Raw genomic sequence first — 24,387 nt, 5'->3', positions numbered from 1 at the left:
CAGTGTAATAGGCTGCCGATATGGTGACAACACTGACGACAGTGGACAAAATTATGTAAATTTTTCACTGGAGCCCTCCGTGACTCTCTGCCTGAACCTGCACCTGTGCGAATGTAACGCACAAAGAGCCTGCTAAGACGTCAGGTGGTGTTTGGCAGTGGGATAGTGCGGAAGGCGAGCGCCGCGCCAGAGCAGGAGGACTCAGCGGGTGGCCAGCAGTCGACGGAGAGGAGCGAGCTGCAGCTGCGGCTGATGCGGCAGGCACCGCCCCTCGACTACTCGTATGCCCGCCTGCGAGAACTGGACCACCTCGAGGACATGGGGCTGGAACCCAGGACCGACCGCGTGCGCCGTGCGCCGCAGCGCTCCAAAAAGTCCGGGTAAGGGAGGTGCTCGTCACTCTGGCTCCTCTCTAGTTCATCCCTTCGTTAAACGTAGTTGCTGTAGTCTTCACCCCGAAAGTTGTTTGATTCAACTCTCCACACTACTCCATTATGAGCAACACTTTTCATCTGGCAAGGGGAGTGTGTGACAACTAACGCCCAGAAGCATACGAAAATGTGCTTAGAACATAAATCCCTAATTCCAAAAAAAGTTGTGTGAGCGATCTGCATGCACAACTACACACCACGAGATACATTTGAATGATCGTTTGCTAATGCAAAGAAACAAAAACCGATATAGTAGGACAAAATATACACCTACAGGGAGTGGACAAAAATATGGGAGCAACAAAAATACATGGTCGTGCGGTAGTGTTCTCGCTTCCCACGCCCGGGTTCCCGGGTTCGATTCCCGGCGGGGTCAGGGATTTTCTCTGCCTCGTGATGGCTGGGTGTTGTGTGATGTCCTTAGGTTAGTTAGGTTTAAGTAGTTCTAAGTTCTAGGGGACTGATGACCATAGATGTTAAGTCCCATAGTGCACAGAGCCATTTGAACCATTTGAACATACAGGGTTGAAGACATGGAGAAAGAAAGGTATCATCACAATTTGAATTTAGAGTAATATAACTTCCGTACCTTTATTGGTCGTTGTTGCACGCTCGTGGTCCACTGATGAGTCTCGCCATCCGCTGTTTGTTAAATCAATTTGAGGTCCAGGGTGTGTATTCTGCTGCGTAAGAACTGACTCATATTTAAACTTCCAACTTTTATTTTATAATTGCTGATCGTCACGATATTCAATAATTTTCAATGTAACAGCTTTTCCAATACACCATTTCGTTCCCTCTAGCCTTGACCTTCTCAAAGCAAGCGTATTACAAGACGTCTCAACACCAACTGCCCATTGTCTCTACACCCGCCTACAACCGGCTCCTGTTCACAGAGCTTACAAACTGTGCAGTACTGCCAACCTTGGTTGTATATCGATATTTTAAACATCGCACGTATACATATACAGGGTGTTACAAAAAAGTACGGCCAAACTTTCAGGAAACATTCCTCACACACAAATAAAGAAAAGATGTTACGTGGACATGTGGACGGAAACGCTTAATTTTCATGTTAGAGCTCATTTTAGTTTCGTCAGAATGTACTGAACTTCCTCGATTCACCGCCAGTTGGCCCAATTGAAGGAAGGTAATGTTGACTTCGGTGCTTGGGTTGACATGCGACTCATTGCTCTACAGTACAAGCATCAAGCACATCAGCACGTAGCATCAACAGGTTAGTGTTCATCACGAAAGTGGTTTTGCAGTCATTGCAATGTTTACAAATGCGGAGTTGGCAGATGCCCATTTAATGTATGGATTAGCACGGGGCAATAGCCGTGGCGCGGTACGTTTGTATCGAGACAGATTTCCAGAACGAAGGTGTCCCGACAGGTAGACGTTCGAAGCAATTGATCGGCGTCTTAAGGAGCAAGGAACATTCCAGTCTATGACTCGCGACTGGGGAAGACCTAGAACGACGAGGACACATGCAATGGACGAGGCAATTCTTCGTGCAGTTGACGATAACCTAATGTTAGCGTCAGAGAAGTTGCTGCTGCACAAGGTAACGTTGACCATGTCACTGTATGGAGAGTGCTACGGGAGAACCAGTTGTTTCCGTACCAAGAACAGCGTGTGCAGGCACTATCAGCAGCTGATTGGCCTCCACAAGTACACTTCTGCGAATGGTTCATCCAACAATGTGTCAATCTTCATTTCAGTGGAAATGTTCTCTTTACGGATGAGGCTTCATTCCAGCGTGATCAAATTGTAAATTTTCACAATCAACATGTGTGGGCTGACGTGAATCCGCACGCAATTGTGCAATCACGTCATCAACACATATTTTCTGTGAACTTTTGGGCAAGCATTGTTGGTGATGTCTTGATATGGCCCCATGTTCTTCCATCTACGCTTAATGGAGCACGTTATCATGATTTCATACGGGATACTCTACCTGTCCTGCTAGAACATGTGCCTTTACAAGTATGACACGACATGTGGTTCATGCACGATGGTGCTCCTGCACATTTCAGTCGAAGTGTTCGTACGCTTCTCAGCAACACATTCGGTGACCGATGGATTGGTAGAGGCGGACCAATTCCAAGGCCTCCACGCTCTCCTGACCTCAACTCTCTTGACTTTCATTTATGGGGGCATTTGAAAGCTCTTGTCTACGCAATCCCGGTACCAAATTAAAGACTCTTCGTGCTCGTATTGTGGACGGCTGTGATACAATACGCCATTCTCCAGGGCTACATCAGCGCATCAGGGATTCCATGCGACGGAGGGTGGATGTATGCATCCTCGCTAACGGAGGACATTTTGAACATTTCCTGTAACAAAGTGTTTGAAGTCACGCTGGTACGTTCTGTTGCTGTGTGTTTCCATTCCATGATTAATGTGATTTGAAGAGAAGTAATAAAATGACCTCTAACATGGAAAGTAAGCGTTTCCGGACACATGTCCACATAACTTATTTTCTTTCTTTGTGTGTGAGGAATGTTTCCTGAAAGTTTGGCCGTACCTTTTTGTAACACCCCGTATAAAAAACATAGTATGAAAAATAAAAAGTGTTTGTAATATAGTTCTGTGACAATATACCTCATGATTGTCCTCATATTAACAGTTTTGTAACAAAATAATAATACTTCAGTTTGTGTTTACGTAGTAACGTTCACATGCTCCTTCAAGTTGATTGACGGTACCGCACACCTCGCCAGCCGGTGGCAAGCAAAAGATTATTTGACGCAAGTGCACTTTAAATAAATATATTTTACCCTACTTGTTGCTCAAGAACTGCTGTACTATTGACAACTTGTGGCATCCACGACCAGCTGTAAGCAGAGGTGCAACATGGACATGCATCTATGCCGACTGCTCAATGTAATGTTCAACACCAATGTAATCTTCAGCACCAATTTCCAAGCAACTTTACGACGATGTCGTGTTCCCAGCGCCACCGACCGCTGTATGACCTAAAAACTGCGTCATTAGTTTCATACATTGCCTGAGTGGGCGGAGTAGGTTCTGGCCGCCATGGTGGGCGCAGCAGCTGGACCTAGGTGCAATGGCGCCATCCATGAAGCAGCTACACCATTGTGAGGTTGGGTGTGGAAGGACAACAAGAAGAGCAGCAAAGCTTGATCCCGCACGTGTTGTATCCATCTGCTGTTTAAAGGTGTGAAAGAAGTATTCCTCTTCGCCGTTGGTCTGTGAATGAAAAAATACGCTGGTGATATGACGGATCCCCCTGGCTATACAGATGCGTCGAATTCTTCAGACACAGACTGCGGTCTGTTGTCAGTCACAAGCAACTCTGGTAAACCCTCATCACAAGCAACTTTGCTAAACCCTCAAGGTAAGGTAAAATATGGATTGCAAGGCTTGAAGGGTGCAACATGTCATCGTAGAGGGCGTGGGAACCACAGTAAGAAACTTGCTATATGTGTCATGACAATCAGCCAACGAGTGTTCCAATAGGGTCTTGCAAAATCCAAATGCATGCACTGCCAAGTCGCTTTACGCATCGGCCGGTCTTAAAGATCTTTTGATGGGGAGGGGGGGGGGGGGGGGGAGGGGGGAAGGGAAGGTGCCTGGTGCTCCGTACAAGCGTGGCACTGTACCATCATCTACTACTCTATTTGTGAGACCATACCAAACTATGTGCAATGTCAGCGAGTTAATTGTTTGGTGCAGACCACACCCTAATGACCCTGATGAAGCAAACTAAAAACATTTCTCGGGAGAACCTTTGGAATCGCCACACGAGATTGTTGAGAGTCAGTGCGGGACAGTAGGACACCTTGTAGCACAGACAAGTCATGCTGACGTGCAGAGTATTGGCGAAGCATCGGGCTGACAATTATCTTCACAGTGCGAGGGCAACCAGTGCAGGCGTCATGCAACAGAATCTACAAGTCCAGGTCTGCTGCCGTTGCCTGGACAATCTTCCGGTGATCTAATGGATACTGATCCAGTACGTTGATGTCTTCTGCTTCAGTTTGGTAACGAGATGCTTCTGACGCATCAAATTCTACATCCAGTCCCAAGGGAAGACACAAAAGCGTGTCTGCACTGGTACACTTTGATGACTGTACATTATCTAGTGTTGGTAGTGCAATAAGAAGAGAGCCCATACTGCAATTTCTGCAGTGCGATTCGGAATGAACTGGCTGAGTTGAAAAGGCACTGCTGAGGCTTGTGGTTGGTGACCAAGCAGAATTTTCTTACATAGAAATAATTATGAAATTCAGTGATTCTATACATGATGGAAAGAGCATCCTTCTGTGTTTCCAAATAGTTGCTCTAAGCTTCATTAAGCAGTCTGGGGGAGAATACTATTGGTCTGTCAGCAGAACCAAATTCTGCGCGAGAGTACAGAACCAATATCATACGAAGAGGTATGTACGGCCATAACTACAGGTTTGGTAGGATCAAAATGAACTAGGCAGTAATCACTGCTCAAAGTGTGTCTGAGTCGTCGAAAACAGTGTTACATTCCTGGTACTACGAAAAGATACATTCTTGTAGAGAAGCCTGTGCAATAGTGCCTCAATCTGAACTGTTTACGGAATGAAGCGGATGTAAAACATATGATTCCCTAGCACTGACCGCAATTCAGTAACATTCCTTGGAAGTTGAGGTCACGAATGGCCTGCAAGTGTGACTGCGTTGGATGAACACCCTGAGAATTAATTTCTTGCCCCAAGTACTCAATCTCAGTATGGAAGAAAACACTTCTCTCTGTTGCATTTAAGGTTTGGCTCTGATAACACTTGGAATAGGGAGGGCAAATTACTAAAGTGCTCGTCTGCTACGTGACCTGATACCACTATATCATATAAATAATTTAAACATGAAGACACAGAGGCAGTTAATGGTTCTAAATAGAGCAGGAAAATTGCTGGTGCGGATGCCCTACCGGAAGGCAAACGAAGAAATTTAAAGAGACCCATGTGCATATTAACGACAAACACTTGCTGTGACTGTTCGTCTAAAGGGATCTGAAGGTAGGCGTCGCGAAAATTAATCTTAGGGAAGTAACGGCCAGCTCCCAAACGGTCAATAAGTCCATGAGATCGAGGAAAGGAAGTGAATCAGTCACTGCTGGTGTATTAACTGTTGCTTTGAAGTCTGCACAAATACCCAGTTTTCCTGAAGGCTCCTTGACTAACGGAGATGCACTCTGACTGGTTGTGATGGCTGCAATAACGCCACTGTTTTGCCACTAAGAAAGTTCCTAAACAATCCGTTCACGGAGTAGGTGTAGTACGGTACAAGCCTTGAAGAAATGAGGCTGTGCATTATCTTTTATGGCCACATGCGCAACAAATTAGAAGTTTTGTCTGAACCATCAGCAAACAAGTCTTTTAATTCAGCACACAACTGAACAACACTGTACTTCGAATCCAAGGGAGTAACTAAGGGAGTAACAGGCAACACATTGTCTACCACACGTAGCGCAAACGAATCAAACAAATCAAGGCCAATTATACATGCACTATTATGTGAACGCACAACCTGTAATGTCGTAGTTTTTGCATACTCTAGTAAACGACGGAAAGTCTGTAAGAGCCTAGCACTGGAATGTCTTGTCCGTTATATGCTGTAATCGCAGTGTGTAATTTCTGCAGCTACGGCTTGCCAAGAAGATCATAAGTATTGCGCTTGAGCAAAGAAACTGAGGAACCCGTAGCTAATTGCAAGTGAATAGTTTGGGCAGCTGCCACAAGTTCCACAAAGAGTTTGTTAGAGCGGTGTTGCACCGAAGAAGAGACTACTGATTTCTTGAAACGCGAACTGCCACACTTCTGTTGCACACTAGGAGCTCTGTTTGGTTCAGAATACACAACATGTACAGCAAAGTTAGATTTCTTTGAGCGTATATTAGGACAGGAAGCCTTCTTTTCCTGTAAGCATACTGCTTGGACTGTAAAGCGGCTTTACAGTACGATTCCGGACAGGACCAATGGGAAGAAAAGTGATCCTTCAAGTTATTGAAATGAGCCGTGAGGTTAGAACAGCTCTCATGAAGCCACAAAAGTTACAGCTTGGGTTTCGTTCGGTAGTAGTGATGCGGTGAGTCCAGTGCCAAGACATTGGTCATTTGGTAGAACATTGTGATAAATAGGTAGTAATTTATGGACATAATGGGGAAGAAGGCCATATCAGAAAAGACTGTAACAAAATCAAACAAGCGGTAGTGTGTGTTCCATATAAATATAGGGGTAAAAAGTACACAGGGAACAGAGACGAATGTCACACGTATCAAGCCCGCCTAACAAGGCAGATTTTAAGAACGGATTATGAGAGTGCGTATCATAACGCTAGAAAGCAATGAGGATTCTAATGACACCATCGAAAGCTGTCTACGTAAGAAACATAAATCACCATCGAGGGAAAGAAGGGACACCAAAAGAGCGAGGAATTTGTGGCAAAAATTGAGCTATAAGTACCATAGAAAAGAACAATCGACACAAAGCATTCCACACAGAGAACCATGCACCTACGAAAAAGCAGGAAGGAAGTTCTTGGCGAAAATTCTGAACTGTGTGGTGTAGCAGAGAAGAAATATCAGAGGCGGATATAGAAGTGATATATCATACAGACGATCAGGATTTGGTGGCACAAACCAGGCAGTTGTGCGTAGAACGCGACAGCACAAATCCTGAACTGCCTGCAGAAGAAAAAACGAAGATTCGCGAATACTGGACGTGAATACACAACAAACGAGATTCAGAGCCAGTTCGCAACAGGAAACAAACACCTACTACAAGGAATTAAACAATAAAATACAGATCGAAACAGATTCGCGACAGATTTATGAAAGCTCAGAAAACGTTGTGCTAGAGTGGAAGAGCCGAGAACGCTTTCTGGAGCGTTGAGACTCTAGTAAGGAATAAGCATCCAAACGTGGTTCAAATGGCTCTGAGCACTATGCGACTTAACTTCTGAGGTTATCAGTTGCCTAGAACTTAGAACTAATTAAACCTAATTAACCTAAGGACAGCACACACATCCATGCCCGAGGCAGGATTCGAACCTGCGACCGTAGCGGTCGCTCGGTTCCGGGCTGCAGCGCCTAGAACCGCACGGCCACTCCGGCCGGTGAATAAGCATCCAGAAGGGGAGTACATTACTTTTCCTGTACCACATTTAGTAGATAGAGTCCATCTTAAAGGGAACAATCTGCGGACGGAAATGGAAATATCGGAGAAGTTATTGAAGAAGGTTTCTGCCAGAAGAAATGAATCAATTTCCTTAGATACGCTGTGCAAGCACTTTGTGATGACACTCTGTCTTATAGCATGGGATTACAGGAGAGAAGGACATGATTGTCGAACATATACCCATCATAACTAATCACGCTTTAGAAGACAAATGTATTGTGGCGCTTCATGAACTTGAGGTCTGGAGTCGAAGTGTTAAATTGCCATTAGCACCTCCTGTTGGAAGGAGCCTAATAAGAAACCCTAAAACAAAATTAAATGATATAACGACTGGGAGAAGCGAAATAACTTCGCACACCATGTAGAGGAAGCAGGCAGGAAAGGTACCAACGTAATTAATAAAATTATAGCCATTGATAATAGGAAATTTCGGCTGCCCTTGAAAACAGTCAGAGTATACCACCCATCTGTATTAGCATGAGTCGTAGGATATGGTGCGTGCGTTTTTGAGCAGGCCGGGGTGGCCGAGCGGTTCTAGGCGCTACAGTCTGGAACCGCGCGACCGCTACGGACGCAGGTTCGAATCCTGCCTCGGGCATGGATGTGTGTGATGTCCTTAGGTTAGTTAGGTTTAAGTAGTCCTAAGTTGAAGGGGACTGATGACCTCAGAAGTTAAGTCCCATAGTGCTCAGAGCCATATGAAGCGGTTTTTTTTGGGTTTTTTTTATTTTTGCGTTTGGGCTCATAGACTGCAGCTAGTGAAGCCAGCCTCATTAGTGAGAAAAGTTCAACAAGAAGTGCTACTAAGACTAACGGGTGCCTTCTGCACTGCCCCGAATGATGCATTGTTAGTAATTCCAGGAATGTCCCCACTGGACTTGGAAATTAGGAAAAGGAGAGTCTCTTACTGGTTAAAGAAAGGCAATCAAATGGAAGTACTAATGGTGCTTGGAACTGACGGCAATTCGAAAAAGATAATAAAAGACCGCATATTACAACTGTGGCAGTATGAATGGGACACTCCATGCACAGGCAGGAGAACATACGAGTTTCTCCCCAACATCAGGGAGGAATTAAATTTCTTAACCCGTAGAGTGGATTGATACATTATTGACTGGCCATGGGCCGTATGCTACGTATCTACACAAAATCAAAAAATACGTGAATGATAGCTTCGCCTGCGGCAGTGTGGGTACCCCAGTACATACGCTGGGGTAATAGAGGTCAGGTATTAATGGCGCTGGAGCCCAAAGCAGCACTAAAGAGCGAGTCGACCTAATGCATCTTGAACGATACTGCAGCCGCAGTATTCAGGAAGGCCAAGGAAGACTATAAGTCAGCTTGCTGCCATCCAGGCTAGACAACATACTATGTAGCTGGAGAGAAGATAACTGAGGTAGGCGACCATCGAATCTACATTGCGATGGTGTAACATCTCAAGGAGAGATAGACTTCAAGACGTAGCGGTGATGGGTGGAGTTGCTCGCTACAATGGAAACGCTGCTGACGTGCTGCCCGACGCCCTGGAACCCAGAAAACAATGGCGCTTGCCCGGGATAGTACGAGGGCGAATCCAGTAGCGGAAACAACCACCTACAAATTAAATGCACCAACATTAATGAAAAAGGCGAGAACAGATTCTGTAATGCTTAGTAGTTGGGTAACTGGTTAAGGGTTTTATTCCAATTTAATATTAGTAGAAGTAGTTACAATACTAAAAAAATGGAGTATCGAAAATAAATAGTTAATGCATAAAGTAGAAGTAGCTGTAGTATTAAAAAAATTAACTATCAGAAATAAATAATCAATACATAAATTTATTGCTATCCAAAGAAATATATTTTGTGTGGGCTATTTTAGATATTCAGACAATAGGCTGTAATTATGGTTCAAATGGCTCTAAGCACTATGGGACTTAACATCTGTGGCCATCAGTCCCCTAGAACTTAGAACTACTTGAACCTAACTAACCTAAGGACATCACACACATCCATGCCCGAGGCAGGATTCGAACCTGCGACCGTAGCAGTCGCGCGGCTCCGGACTGAGCGCCTAGAACCGCTAGACCACCGCGGCAGGCATGTAATTATGAAGAATAAGTGAATAAATAAATGTGCTGAACCAGAGAGGGCCACTGTGCGCTCGTTTTAGAAGCAGCCAGTTTAAGCGACAGTGCAATGCTATTGCTAGACGCAACAGCACAAATGTTCACTGATTGAAAACCATTTACGGTACTGTCACAATAATCTTGATACTCAATAATTTGCAAAACTTTCTACAAGGAAGGATCGGGATACTTGAGAATCTGTTCCTTATTCTACACACATCAAAAACATGTTTTGTATCACCCCGGTTCCCAGAACTCTTGAAGATAGACGTTGACTGTGGATATTGTATCACAGACACAGTCCCTTGAACTGTTGAGAGATGTCACTAAACCCGCCCAAAGATGTAAATAGCCATGCGTGAGCAGCGTCTATTAGACGGAGAGGGTCCGATAGCCGATCAGTTTCAGTCATTCCACCAGGAAGGAGGTACACGGCTCGTGTTGTCTGTAGTTCAACCACGCCTAGACGGTCAATACCGCAGTTCGATCGCGTCCGCATTGTTAATTTGTGCCAGGAAGGGCTCTCAACTAGGGAAGTGTCCAGGCGTCTCGGGGTGAACGAAAGCGATGTTGTTCGGACATGCGGGAGATACAGAGAGTCAAGAACTGTCGATGACATGCCTCGCTCAGGCCGCCCAAGGGTTACTACTGCAGTGGATGACCGCTATCTATGGATTATGGCTCGGAGAAACCCTGACAGCAATGCCACCATGTTGAATAATGCTTTTCGTGCAGTCACATTATGTCGGGATACGACTCACACTGTGCGCAATATGCTGCATGATGCGCAACTTCACTCCCAACGTCCATGGCGAGGTCCATCTTTGCGACCGCAACCCCGTGCAGCGCGGTACATATGGGCCCAACAACATGAATGGACCGCTCAGGATTGGTATCACGTTCTCTTCACCGATGAGTGTCGTATATGCCTTCAACCAGTCAATCGTCAGAGACATGTTTGGAGGCAACCCGGTCAGGCTGAACGCCTTAGAGACATTGTCCACCGAGTACAGCAAGGTGGAGGTTCACAGCTTTTTTGTAGGGGGGAGGGGGGGAGCATTATGTGTGGCCGACGTACGAAGGTGGTAGCTGGTTGTCATGGAATGTGCCGAATTGGCTGTACGGTACGTGAATGCCATTCTGCAACTGATAGTGCATCCGTATCAGCAGAATAGTGGCGAGGAATTCGCCTTCATGGACGACAATTTGGACCCCTATCGTGCACATCTTGTGAACGACTTCCTTCAGGATAACGACATCGCTCAACTAGAGTGGCCAGCATGTTCTCCAGACACGAACCGTATCTAGCTTAGCTGGAATGGATTAAAAAGGGCTGTTTATGGACGACGAGACCTATCAACCACTCTGAGGGATCTATGCCGAACTACCATTGAGGTGTGAAATAATCTGGACCAACAATGCCTTGATGAACTTGTGGATAGTATGCCACGGCGAATACAGGCATGCATCAGTACAAGAAGACATGCTACTGGGTTTAGAGTTACCGGTGTGTACAGCAGTCTGGACCACCACCTCTGAAGGTTTCGCTGCATGGAGGTACAACTGCAATGCGTGGTTTTCATGAGCAATAAAAAGGGCGAAAATGATGTTTGTGTTGATCTATGTTCCAATTTTCTGTACAGGTTTCGGAACTGTCGGAACCGAGGTGATACAATTATTTTTTTTATGTGTGTATAACGACGGAGGCAGAAGAATGACAAAAATGATTTTTTGTGGAACATTTTCATGCAAAATACTGTCTGCGTGACGAACAGGATGAAACAAACACCATATCGTTTCGCAAATTTCTAAAAGTAAATCGTGGTTTTTATCGTCAGTAAGAGCAACGGCCATTTCACGGCTGCTTCTCTATCTGTTTGTCAGGAAATACAGTTTGTGCTGTGGCTGAGTGACAAACTGTTCAGGTCAGTATGTTATGTTGTGCAGGTTCTATGTGACGTGGTGGCTGAGGATGAATAACAACGCCCTGTTGAGGTCAGTACGCTATTTGTTTGCATATTGTATGTGACGTGGTCATTGTGGCCGAGCAACGACCTGTTCAGGTCAGAATAATACATTGTGCTGGTTTTGTATGACAGTCACTGTGGTTGAGCAAAAGTCTGCCGTAATCCATATGCAATGTTGTGTGGCTTCTATGTGAAGTGGTCACTGTGAGTGAGCAACTCCCTGCTGAAGTCAGTATGCTACATTGTGCAACGTTGTTTATGCATATGGTAAGTGTGGCTGAGCAGTAATCTGCTGAAGTCAGTATGCTTAGTTATGCAGATTGTATGTGACTTGGTTGGTGCAGTTGAGCAACAACATGCTGAGGTGAATATGGAACGCCTTACGGGATGTACGTGACGTCGTAATTGTGGCGGAGCAATAAGCTGCTGAGGTCAGTATGCTGCGTTATACATGTAGTATATGACGTGGTCGCTGTGGTTGTGTAACAACCTGACTAGATCAATTTTCGACGTTCTGCAGGTTGTATGTGACATGGTTGCTGCGGCTCAGCAGTAAACTTCTGAGGTCAGCATGTCTCGTTATGCATGTAGTGCATAAGGTGCTTTCTGTAGGTGAACAACTACTTGTTCAGGTCAGTATGCAACACTGAGCGGGTTGAATGTGATTTGGTCGCTGTGGTTGAATAACAACCTGCTGAGATCGATATGCAACGTCGTGCAGGTAGTATGTGGCGACGTTACAATCCTTGAGCAACAAACTGCTGAGATTCGTACCTACGTCTACATCATACTCCGCAAACCATCTAATAGTGTATGACGGAGGGTATTTCTGGTACCACTAACCATCTCCATTCCCTGTTACACTCAAGAATGGCACGTGGGATGAATGATTGCCGGTAAGCCTCTGTATTGGCTCTAATTTCTCAATTTTTCTCATCGTGGTCATTACGCGGGACGAATGTGGGAGGAAGTAATATGTTGTTCGACTCTTCCCGGAAAGTGCTCTCTCGAAATTTCAATAGTAAATCTTTCTGTGATGCACAACGCCTCTCTTGTAGCGTCTGCAAATGTAGTTTGTTCAGCACCTTCGAAGCGCTCTCGTGGTGGCCAAACGATTTCGTGACGAAAACGTCATAATTCTTGAACATAAAACATGTTCCATAATTCTAAAACAGTCTGACGTCAACTGTATAGGTCTAGAATTGTCTACATCTGTCCTACAGCCCTTCTTAGAAACGGGAATGACCTGCGCTTTCTTCCAGTCGTTAGTACAATTCGTTGCTTAATCGATCTACGATAAATTACTGCTAGAAGGGGAGCAAGTTCTTTCGCATAATCTTTGTATAATCCTCATCTGGTCCTGACGCCTTCCCACTACTAGGTGATTGTAGTTGTTTTTCTGCATTTTCACGTTCGTGCGGCGATTGAAAGGAGGGTCCCTGTTACGCGATCTTCGGCAGTGAAACAATTTTGGAAGACCGAATTCAGTATTTTCGCCTTCCCTCTGTTATCTTCCATTTCGGTGCTAGTATGGTCACTGAGCGAATGACTAGATGATTTTGTCCAACTTACTGATTTTACGTACGACGAAAACCTCATAGGGTTTTTACTCAGATCAACTGAAAAAGTTTTACTTTCAAAGTCATTGAACGCTTCTCTCATTGCTCTCCTTACGCTCAATTTCGTTTCGTTCAGCCTTTTTTTGTCAAGTAGGTTTTTTTAGTTCTCTTGAATCTGAGATGGCGTTCTCTTTGTTTACGTAGTAGTTTTCTAATACGGCTATTAAACCGTGGTGTATCTTTCCCATCCCTTAAGATCTTAGCCGGGACGTATAATGCACGATGCCTTTGAATTTTTACCATTTGCTCTCCACATCTTCGTCCTCGCCACCGGATATTTGACGCTGAGTGTTCAGATTCTCTGTAATTTGGTATCCTGTCACTCTTGCTAAGAAAAAATACCTTCTACATTTCTTAAAATTCTTTGCAAGACCCGTTGTCACAGATGCTGTCAAAACCTTATGATCACCCACATTAACTAATCCGGTAAGTTCACGTCTTTTTGTTGCCACGAGGTCTAAGCCATTACCCTCACGAGCTGGTTCTCTTACTATTGCCTCAAAGTAATTTTCGGACAAGACATCCAGAACAATTTCACACGAATCCCTCGTAAGTTGAAGTCACGCTCTATCACAATTGCTGACGATATTCTGCAAGTTCTGTCTGAAGCGCTCCGCAACTAGAGTTCCTGACCCACACGGTCTATAAAAGCGTCCGATTACCATCTGACCGATCTTTGGTACTTAACTTCACTCAGATTAATTCACAATCGAAATCGGTAGCGTATTATGCATGTTGTATATGATGTGGTTGCTGTGGTTTGCAACAGCCTTGTGTGAACATTTTTCAACATTGAGTGGGATGTATGAGGCATGATCGCTGTGGCTGAGCAACAAACTGCTGAGGTCTGTATGCTGCGTTACGCGTATTGTACACTGAAGAGCCAAAGAAACTGGTACACCTGTCTAATATCGTGTAGGACCTCCGCGAGCACGCAGAAGTTCAAAATGGTTCAAATGGCTCTGAGCACTATGGGACTTAACTGCTGTGGTCATCAGTCCTCTAGAACTTAGAACTACTTAAACCTAACTAACCTAAGGACATCACACACATCCATGCCCGAGGCACGATTCGAAACTGCGACCGTAGCGGTCGCGCGGTTCCAGATTGTAGCGCCTAGAACCGCTCGGCCACTTCGGCCGGCCACGCAGAAGTGCCGCAACACGACGTGGTATGGACTCGACTAATGAATGAAGTAGTGCTGGAGGGAACTAATACCATGATTCACGCAGGGCTGCCCATAAATCCGTAAGAGTAGGAGCGGGTGGAGTCACTTGTGAACAGCACGTTGGAAGACAGCCCAGATATGCTCAATAACGTTCATGTCTCGGGCGTCTGGTTGCTAGCAGATGTGTTTAAACTCAGAAGAATGTTCCTGGAGCCACTCTAGCAACTCTGACGTGTAGGGTGTCGCATTGTCCTGCTGGAATTGCGCAAGTCCGTCGGAATGCACAATGGACATGAAGCGATGAAGGTGATCCGACAGGATGTTTACATACGTGTCACCTGTCAGAGTCGTCTCAGGGATCCCATATCACTTTAACTGCATAGGCCCCACACCATACAGAGCCTCTGCCAGCTTGAAGAGTCCCCTGGTGAAATGCAGGATCTGTGAATTTATGAGGTTGTCTCCATACCCGTACACGTCCAACCGCTCAATACAATTTGAAATGAGGCTCGACCGACCAGGCAACATGTTTCCAGTCATCAACAGTCCGAAGTTGGTACTGACGGGCCCAGGCGAGGCGTAAAGCTTTGTGTCGTGCAGTCTTCAAGAGTACACGAGTGGGCCTTCGGCTCCGAAAGCCCATATCGGTGATGTCTCGTCGAATGGTTCGTACGCTGGCACTTGTTGATGGCTCAGCATTGAAATCTGCAGCAGTTTGCGAAGGATTGCACTTCTGTCACGTTGAACGCTTCTCTTCAGTCGTTGTTGGTCCCGTTCTTGCAGCATCTTTTTCCGGCCGCAGCGATGTCGGAGATTTGACTTTTACTGGATTCCTGATATTCACGGTACACTCGTGAAATGGTCATAAGGGAAAATCCCAACTTCATCACTATCTCGGAGGTGCTGTGCCCCATCGTTCGTGCGCCAACACTACGTCCAGACTGACTTAAATCTTTATAACCTGCCACTGCAGCAGCTGTAACCGATCTAACAATTGCGCCAGACACTTGTTGTCTTATGTAGGGATTGCCGACGCAGCGCTGTTTACATATCTCTGTATTTGACTACCCATGCCTATTCCAGTTTCTTTAGCGCTTCAGTGTATAAAACAAGGTGGCTGTGGCTGAGCAACGAATTGATGAGGTCTGTGTGCTGCATTATGCATGTTGTTTATGACACTGTCGCTGTGGTTGGGCAACATTCTCCTGAGGTCTGCACGCTACGCTGTGCAGACTGTACATAACGCGTTCGCTGTGGCTGAGCAACAACCTGCTGAAGTCGGTGCGCGGCCTGCAAGCGCTGACGCGGCGTCTGCTGTGGCAGCCGGAAGCGCTCGCCTGGCTCAACCTGTCGCATAACTTCCTGGTGGAGCTGGGCACCGAGCTGGCCGACTTCCACAACCTGACCATCCTCTACTTGCACTGCAACCGCGTCCACACTCTCAGCGGGATCGCTGTGCTGCGACACCTGCCGCTCATCGCCCACCTCACTCTGCACGGCAACCCGCTCGCCCAAGTTCCCTTCTACAGGTATCCAAAAGAGCTAGACACAATGACACGTCTAATTAAATCATGGAATTCTTTTAGATAAGCTAAATCACTATGGTTTGAGTGGGGCTTTGCACAAATGGTATAATTCATACTTAACTGGAAGAATGCAGAAAGTTGAAATAAGTGATTCATGTAACGTTAAAACAACAGCTGATTCCTCAAACTGGGGGCCTATCAAGTACGGGGTCCCACAGGGTTCGGCCTTAGGTCCTTTACTGTTCTTAATATACATTAATGACTTACCATTCTACATTGATGTAGATGCAAAGTTAGTTCTTTTTGCTGGTGATACAAGTATAGTAATAACATCCAAAAACCAAGAACTAAGTGATGTAATTGTAAATGATGTTTTTCACAAAATTATTAAGTGGTTCTCAGCAAACGAACACTCTTTAAATTTTGATAAAACACAGTGTATACAGTTCCGTACAGTAAATGGCACAAACAAGTAATAAATATAGACTTTGACCAGAAGTCTGGAGCTAAGGTAGAATTTTCAAAATTCTTATGTGTGTCCATTGATGAGAGGTTAAACCGGAAGCAACACATTGATGGTCTGCTGAAATGTCTGAGTTCAGCTACGTATGCTATTAGGGTTATTGCAAATTTTGGTGATAAGAATCTCAGTAAATTAGCTTACTATGCCTACTTTCATTGACTGCTTTCGTATGGCATTATATTCTGGGGTAATTCATCGTTGAGTAGAAAAGAATTCATTGTTCAAAAACGTGTAATCAGAATAGTTGCTGGAGCCCACCCACGGTCATCCTGCAGACATCTATTTAAGGATCTAAGGGATCCTCACAGTATGTACATTCACTTATGAAATTTGTTGTTAATAATCCAACCCAGTTCAAAAGTAATAGCAGTGTGCATAGCTATAACACCAGGAGAAAGGATGAACTTCTCTATGCAGGGTTAAATCTGACTTTGGCACAGAAAGAGGTAAATTATGCTGCCACAAAAGTCTTTGGTCACCTATCAAACAGCATCAAAACCCTGACAGATTGCCAACTAACATTTAAAAATAAATTAAAAGAATTTCTAGATGACAACTCCTTCTACTCATTGGCTGAATTTTTAGATATAAAATAAGGAAAAAACACTTAAACATTAGTGTCATGCAATATTTTGTGTAATGTAATATCTTGTACAGACATCTTTTATTAACCTGACGCGTTCCACATCATTACGAAGTGTCGTATACATTTTTATTGTATGAAGGTAGTATATGTTCCCGAAAGAATAGATACCATTGATGACTGTGCAGCTTCTATAGAATGAAATGATAATTAAATGGACACCCTAGCTGCAAACAGACTTTGATATACATCACTGGGGACATGTTGAAAATGTGTGCCACGACCGGGACTCGAAATCGGGATCTCCTGCTTAATCAACAGACGCTCTATCCAGCTGAACTGCCGGCCGCGGTGGTCTCGCGGTTCTAGGCGCGCAGTCCGGAACCGTGCGACTGCTACGGTCGCATGTTCGAATCCTGCCTCGGGCATGGATGTGTGTGATGTCCTTAGGTTAGTTAGGTTTAAGTAGTTCTAAGTTCTAGGGGACTGATGACCACAGCTGTTGAGTCCCATAGTGCTCAGAGCCATTTGAACCAACTGAACCACAGAGGGCACAGAGAATAGTGTGCCTGCAGTTAGTTATCCCTTCCACGTTCCCAGTGAGACCCACATTCCCAACATGTCCACACCACTACTTTCGTAGTGCGCCTAATAGAAGTCCCATCACACTCATTACTCGTGGCAGATTATGTATAGCTAAAATATGGCTACCCGGCCATTGACCTTCTTGTGCGGACGCACGCGCTATGCCCCAACTCGTACAGTTCTTGGTAGATTAATCTGCCACGAGTAATGAGTGTGATGGGCAAACATCTATTAGGCGCCTTACGAATGTAGTGGTGTGGATATATTGGGAATGTGGGTCTCATGGGGAGCGTGGAAGGGATAATTCCCTGTAGTCGCATTATCCTCTGTGCCCTCGGTCGCTCAGATGGATAGTGTGTCTCTCTCCTCTGTGCCCTCGGTCGCTCAGATGGATAGTGTGTCTCTCATGTAAGCTGAAGATGGCGGGTTCGAGTCCTGGTCGGGGCACACATTTTCAACATGTCCCTAAATAATGTATATCAATGCCTGTTTGCAGCTAGGGTGTCGATTTAATTATCATGACATTTTTATTGCATCCGCCTATACGAAGGGTGTTTTCGTAAGTGCAACAGGGCATAGAAAAAGCTCCACTAAACAATTTGAAGTAGGGGACCTGGAATCGGAGAAGCCAGCTTCAGGAGATAAATAAACAAACTTGTCAACCGCTTTGTTTAACATTACAGACAACTGACATGCGTACATTCTTTATTTCCTGCGAGGAAACAAGGGGGATGAGCCTGATTTCAAGGAAATCATAATACAGGTTTTGTTTACTTTACTTGTCCATAAGGTGGCTCTGTTGTATCGTGTTTACATTTCCCCATGACAGAGCGTGCTATGAATCAACAACAGACCCAATCATAACCCAGTGGTGCCCCGTGCGGTCTTAGGCGCCTTGCCACGGTTCGCGCCGCTCCCCCCGTCGGAGGTTCGAGTCCTCTCTCGGGCATGGGTGTGTGTGTACTGTCCTTAGCTAAGTTAGTTTAAGTTAGATTAAGTAGTATGTAAGCCTAGCGACCGATGACCTCAGCAGTTTGGTCCCATAGGAACTTACCACAGAAAAAAGAAAACAGTTCACAGTGGTATTCAGAGACGTACAGTGCAATACGATGTAGCAGTACCGGTACAGTATATCCTGGTCGCTGGATTGGAAGAGGAAGTCTGCTTCCATGGCCTGCGAGTTCACCTCACGTGAATCTTCTTGATTATTTCCTATGGGGATATCTAAAGTCAGTTGTGTATGAGACCCCAGTGGATACGGAGATCGAATTAGTTGCCATAATTGTAGCTGCCTGTGATGGGATTCTAAACACATCAGGGATATTTGTCGGGGTGAGTCAGCATCTTGTTCGCCAATGTCATCCTTGCGTTGAGGTTGATGGCCGGCAGTATCAGCACATTTTGGAAGATACAGTACAGATGGTACGTTCATTGTATAAATGATGGTACAGTATTTGCAGTTAACTGTAACTAATGTAAATAAAAAATTACACTGTAATGTGTTTCATTCCTATTACTTCCGTAATTTGGCTTCCCGTACACCAGGTATCCTACCTCATATTTTTCAGTGGAGCATCATGTATGTCGTGTTAAATTTTTGCACACTCTTACGAAAACATCCTGCACTTATGATTTTACAGTTAAATAAATACTTGAAAAATAGCATTTTATTGAGAAATGCAGAGGCTTATCTCACTAGGAATAAGATAGATATTGCCTACAGGAAAATTAAAGAGACCTTTGCAGAAAAGAGAACCACTTGCATGAATATCAAGAGCTCCGATGGAAACCCAGTTCTAAGCAAAGAAGGGAAAGCAGTTTATGGAGGGTCTATACAATGGCGATGTACTTGAGGACAATATTATGGAAATCGAAGAGGATGTAGATGAAGATGAAATGGGAGATACGATATTGCGTGAAGTGTTTGACAGAGCACTGAAAGATCTGAGTCGAAACAAGGCCCCGGGAGTAGAGAACATTCCATTAGAACTACTGACGGCCTTGGGAGAGCCAGTCCTGACAAAACTCTACCATCTGGTGAGCAAGATCTATGAGACAGGCGAAATACTCTCAGACTTCAAGAAGAATACAATAATTCCAATCCCAAAGAAAGCAGGTGTTGACAGATGTGAAAATCACCGAACTATCACTTTAATAAGTCACAGCTGCTAAATACTAACGCGAATTCTTTACAGAGGAATGGAAAAAATGGTGGAAGCCGACCTCGGGGAAGATCAGTTTGCATTCCGTAGAAATTGGAACACATGAGGCAATACTGACCCTACGTCTTTCTTAGAAGAAAGATTAAGGAAAGGCAAAACTACGTTTCTAGCATTTGTAGACTTAGAGAAAGCTTTTGACAATTTTGACTGGAATACTCTCTTTCAAATTCTAAAGGTGACAGGGGTAAAATACAGGGAGCGAAAGGCTATTTACAATTTGTACAGAAACCAGATGGCAGTTATAAGAGTCGAGGGACATGAAAGGGAAGCAGTGGTTGGGAAGAGAGTGAGACAGGGTAGTAGTCTCTCCCCGATGTTATTCAATCTGTATATTGAGCAAGCACTAAAGGAAACAAAAGAAAAATTCGGAGTAGGTATTAAAATCCATGGAGAAGAAATTAAAACTTTAAGGTTCGCCGATGACATTGTAAATCTGTCAGAGACAGCAAAGGACTTCGAAGAGCAGTTGAACGGAATGGACAGTGTCTTGATAGGAGGATATAAGATGAGCCTCAACAAAGCAAAACAAGAATAATGGAATTTATTCGAATTAAATCAAGTGATGCTGAGGGAATTAAATTAGGAAATGAGGCACTTAAAGTAGTAAAGGAGTTTTGCTATTTGGGGAGCAAAGTAATTGATGATGGGTGAAGTAGAGAGTATATAAAATGTAGACTGGCAATGACAAGGAAATCGTTACTGAAGAAGAGAAATTTGTTAACATCGAGTATAGATTTAAGTGTCAGAAAGCCATTTCTGAAAGTATTTGTATGGAGTGTAGCAATGTATGGAAGTGAAACATGGACGATAAATAGTTTGGACAAGAAGAGAATAGAAGCTTTCCAAATGTGGTGCTACAGAAGAATGCTCAAGATTAGATGGGCAGATTACATAACTAATGACGAGGTATTGAATAGAATTGGGGAGAAGAGGAGTTTGTGGCACAACTTGACTAGAAGAAGGGATCGGTTGGTAGGACATTTTCTGAGGCATCAAGAGACCAAGAGATGAATACACTAAGCAGATTCAAAAGAATGTAGGCGGCAGCATGTACTGGGAGACGAAGAAGCTTGCACAGGATAAAGTAGCATGGAGAGCTGCATCAAACCACTCTCAAGACTGAAGACCACAACAACAACTTTGAGAAATTAGGAGGATTTAAGTTATGATTATTTTATTAGGAAGAGAGATAGAAATGATAAGATCCCACCAGCACCGCCAATCGAAATGCGAGGATTTCAGTGGTACACTCGAAGCCATTCGCCTGTGCGTGGCATACTTATTTGTAATGCTATCCATTGTCTGACTGCAGGGAAGCATCTCCAAATGAATGTGTAGTTGCTGCCTTGCTATTCTGCTTCTGTGATATTCTATTATAATTGCTATTCTATTCTAATTTAATCTAAGTCCTTGTATCTGTGTGTGTGGTTAGCGTGTTTCATTTACAAACAGGGTGACAATTATTGAACTAAATGAAAATAAACGTAAAATAGTTACAAAATACGGCGTGCACACACGTTATTCAACATGTAAACGTCGCTACAGGCATTCGGATTCAGATTATGACATGTTCGACATGCCTGCCATCATTGGCGATGGTGTGGCGGAGGCGAATAGCGAAATTTTGCGTGGCCCGCTGAAGTGTCGGGACATCGATGCTGTCGATGTCCTCTTGAATGGCTGTTTTCAGCTCAGCAGTGGTTTTTGGGTTACTGATGTGCGCCTTGTTCTTAATATAGCCCACCAAAGAGGAGTCGCATGTGTTCAGATTCGGGGAATATGACGGCCAATAGAGGCCCACACCAGTGAAATCGTCTTGCAAAACCTTCACGTACCGTTCGGTAGTCACCGTGCCATCAAGAAATATCGCACCGATTATTCCGTGACTTTACATTGCACATCGCACAGTCACCCGTTGAGGGTGAAGCGACTTCTCGATCGCGAAATACGGATTCTCAGTCCCCCAAATGCGCCAGTTTTCTTATTGAAGAACCCACCCAAATGAAAGTAGGCAACAACAACAAGGAGCGTGCGCATGCATATACTAATTCCCATCATGCCCCTCGGCCAACCGTGCAGTTTGAACGTCCTAACGCAAACCGTTCAGAAGTTATGACGATTTTATTTCGTATAGTTCAATAATTGTCACCCTGTAGAATCTAGTGCTTTAGTGGTACTGCTTCTACACTGAAGTTACTAGAGGTGTCTATTTAGGGTACATGCAGACGTTGTTGTAGCTATAGTCTTTTCATCTTAAACATTACACTCCGTATTCTTCCACGTTTGCTATTACGTCATTGGATTTTATGTCCTGTGGAGTTTCAGCTGTGTATAGATAGTTACAATAATTAAAATATCTCGCCCTTGTGCTTCCACGGAGCCATATACCCAGTGTGTTAGTAGTTGGTGGCTGAAAAACAGGATTTTCGCTGCTTGGAAAAAGCGCAAGCGCAGTCTCTCTTCTTCTGATGTATCGAAGTGGTATTTGACTGTTTCCTCTATAGATCGCATTGATTGGACCTTTCACGTTCTTCTTGAGTTCAGCATTGAGAGTTAGGTAGCCTCGTGTATATTGTACTGTTATTGGTGGAATCTTCGCCGGTGACTTCTCTGTCGGTTGAATTTGTGTGGTGCGATGACGGAAGCAAAAAAAAAAAAAAAAAAAAAAAAAAAAAAAAAAAAAAAAAAAAAAAAAAAAAAAAAAAAAAAGGTTGAAATGGCTCTGAGCACCATGGGACTTAACATCTTAGGTCATCAGTCCCCTAGAACTTAGAACTACTTAAACCTAAGGACATCACACACATCCATGCCCGAGTTAGGATTCGAACCTGCGATCGTAGCAGTCCCGCGGTTCCGGACTGCAGCGCCTAGAACCGCACGGTCACCGCGGCCGGCTGACAGAAGTCGTTCTCACCACATCTGGCGGCGACGTCACACCCATTTGTTCGCTCTCAGGTTGCAGAGGGGAGAATTTGTTGTCAGCCGGGACAGGAATCTGTCTTTTCGATGCGCCAGCTGCCGCCTGTGAGATTTTCCGCTTCCTACTTGCGCGCTTTCAGTCCAGTAGTTGGAAACTATCGGTGGCACCTTCATTGTTTCGGCATTGTCCGCCTCCATCTGAATGACCAGAGTCGGATGCATAGTCCTGCAGTGGTGCACCTTCCTCTTCAGACGAACTGTCGCTCCCTTTTTGAACTGAAGTTGACTTTCTGTTGTCTCTGGCACGCTGATTCCTCTGACATCTGTCCTGCTCGCTGGTGGGTCGTTTTTCGGTGTTGTAATGGTGGTAGGAAGTGGAGAGTAAGTTGACAACAATCCTTCCCACGCTATCCTGCCTTGTTTCTGATCTATATCGTTGTCGTGGAGGGCGCGGGCTTACCAGCTGCAGGGCGGGCCCACTATTGTCCCCCACCCTTGTGATGGCTGATCATGCCATGTAAAGGAAGGCTGGGTCGTCATAATCGATTGCCTGTCTGCCATAGCCAAGGTATTGTAAACAGAGCGGTAGACCCCGCCGAACTGCAACCGTCCAGTTTCTCCGCCTCTGCCGCACGCTCACTGCGGTCGGCTTCCTCTGTTTCGGCGCTCTCGACTGCTCACGCCTCCGGTGGTCTGCAGGGGTCGCGTGCTGTCGTTGGTGCCCCAGCTGCGCTCGCTGGACGGCAGCTGCGTGCTGCCCGGGGAGCGCGAGATGCCGCTGCCGGTGTTCGCGCCGCCCTTCCTGGTGGCCGAGCAGCCGCCCACGCCGCCCGCGCGCGAGGTGGAGCTCCAGGAGGCGGACACCTCCAGCTGGCTAGACCTGCTGTGCGCCGAGATTCAGCTGCGGCGCCAGCAGCGCGCCGACCGCATCCGCGCAATGCTCGAGGCCGAGCAGGCGTCCGACGAGTTCGGCTTCTAGAGCCGGCGGCCGCTGCCGCTACCCGTAGAGCCAGCCCGGTCTTCGCGTCCCTCACCATGACTGTTACCTGTAGCGTCCTTTCCTGGCCAGTGTTATTCACCAGAACGAGATGTAAGAGTCGCATGTACTGTGAGGTGGCGGTTGTGACCTTAAAATATTTGAATGGGTGTTAACTGAGGCAAATAAATGTCGTGACTTGGCAAGAATGTTAATATATCACGTCGTTGTATTTCTCGGCGAGTTTAAATAATATAAAGCTTATCCTAGAAGAAAGATTAAGGAAAGGCAAACTACGTTTCTAGCAATTGTAGACGTAGAGAAAGCTTTTGACAACGTTGACTGGAATACTCTCTTTCAAATTCTGACGGTGGCAGGGGTAAAATACAGGGAGCGAAATGCTATTTACAATTTGTACAGAAACCAGGTGGCAGTTATAAGAGTCGAGGGCATTGAATAGGAAGGAGTAGTTGGGAAGGGAGTGAGACAGGGTTGCAGCCTCTCCCCGATGTTATTCAATCTGTATATTGAGCAAGCAGTCAAGGAAACAAAAGAAAAATTCGGAGTAGGTATTAAAATCCATGGA

At 45.1% G+C, this 24,387-nt stretch overlaps 1 protein-coding gene across 1 annotated transcript; it reads left to right on the top strand.

Moving 5' to 3' along the window:
• Positions 1–252: 252 nt before the first annotated feature.
• LOC126336001 (leucine-rich repeat-containing protein 51-like) lies at positions 253–23,804 on the top strand. Its single transcript, XM_049999479.1, has 3 exons — positions 253–380; positions 15,700–15,996; positions 23,525–23,804. The coding sequence occupies exons 1-3, from the start codon at positions 253–255 to the stop codon at positions 23,802–23,804; spliced, it is 705 nt and encodes a 234-aa protein (XP_049855436.1).
• The last annotated feature ends 583 nt before the right edge of the window (positions 23,805–24,387 follow it).

Source organism: Schistocerca gregaria, chromosome 2 (genome assembly GCF_023897955.1).
Source record: "Schistocerca gregaria isolate iqSchGreg1 chromosome 2, iqSchGreg1.2, whole genome shotgun sequence".
Classification (NCBI taxonomy): Eukaryota; Metazoa; Arthropoda; class Insecta; order Orthoptera; family Acrididae; genus Schistocerca; species Schistocerca gregaria.
The sequence above is the reverse complement of the archived record's forward strand: the minus strand, read 5'-3'. Positions and strand labels throughout refer to the sequence as shown.

What these genes read in the sequence shown, in the direction of transcription:
- LOC126336001 (XM_049999479.1), top strand. Translation starts at nt 253, where the DNA reads ATGCGGCAGGCACCGCCCCTCGACTACTCGTATGCCCGCCTGCGAGAA. An exon ending in CAGCGCTCCAAAAAGTCCGG is followed by an intron (nt 381 to 15,699) that starts GTAAGGGAGGTG and finishes TACGCTGTGCAG; the next exon opens with ACTGTACATAACGCGTTCGC. An exon ending in GCCCAAGTTCCCTTCTACAG is followed by an intron (nt 15,997 to 23,524) that starts GTATCCAAAAGA and finishes GGTGGTCTGCAG; the next exon opens with GGGTCGCGTGCTGTCGTTGG.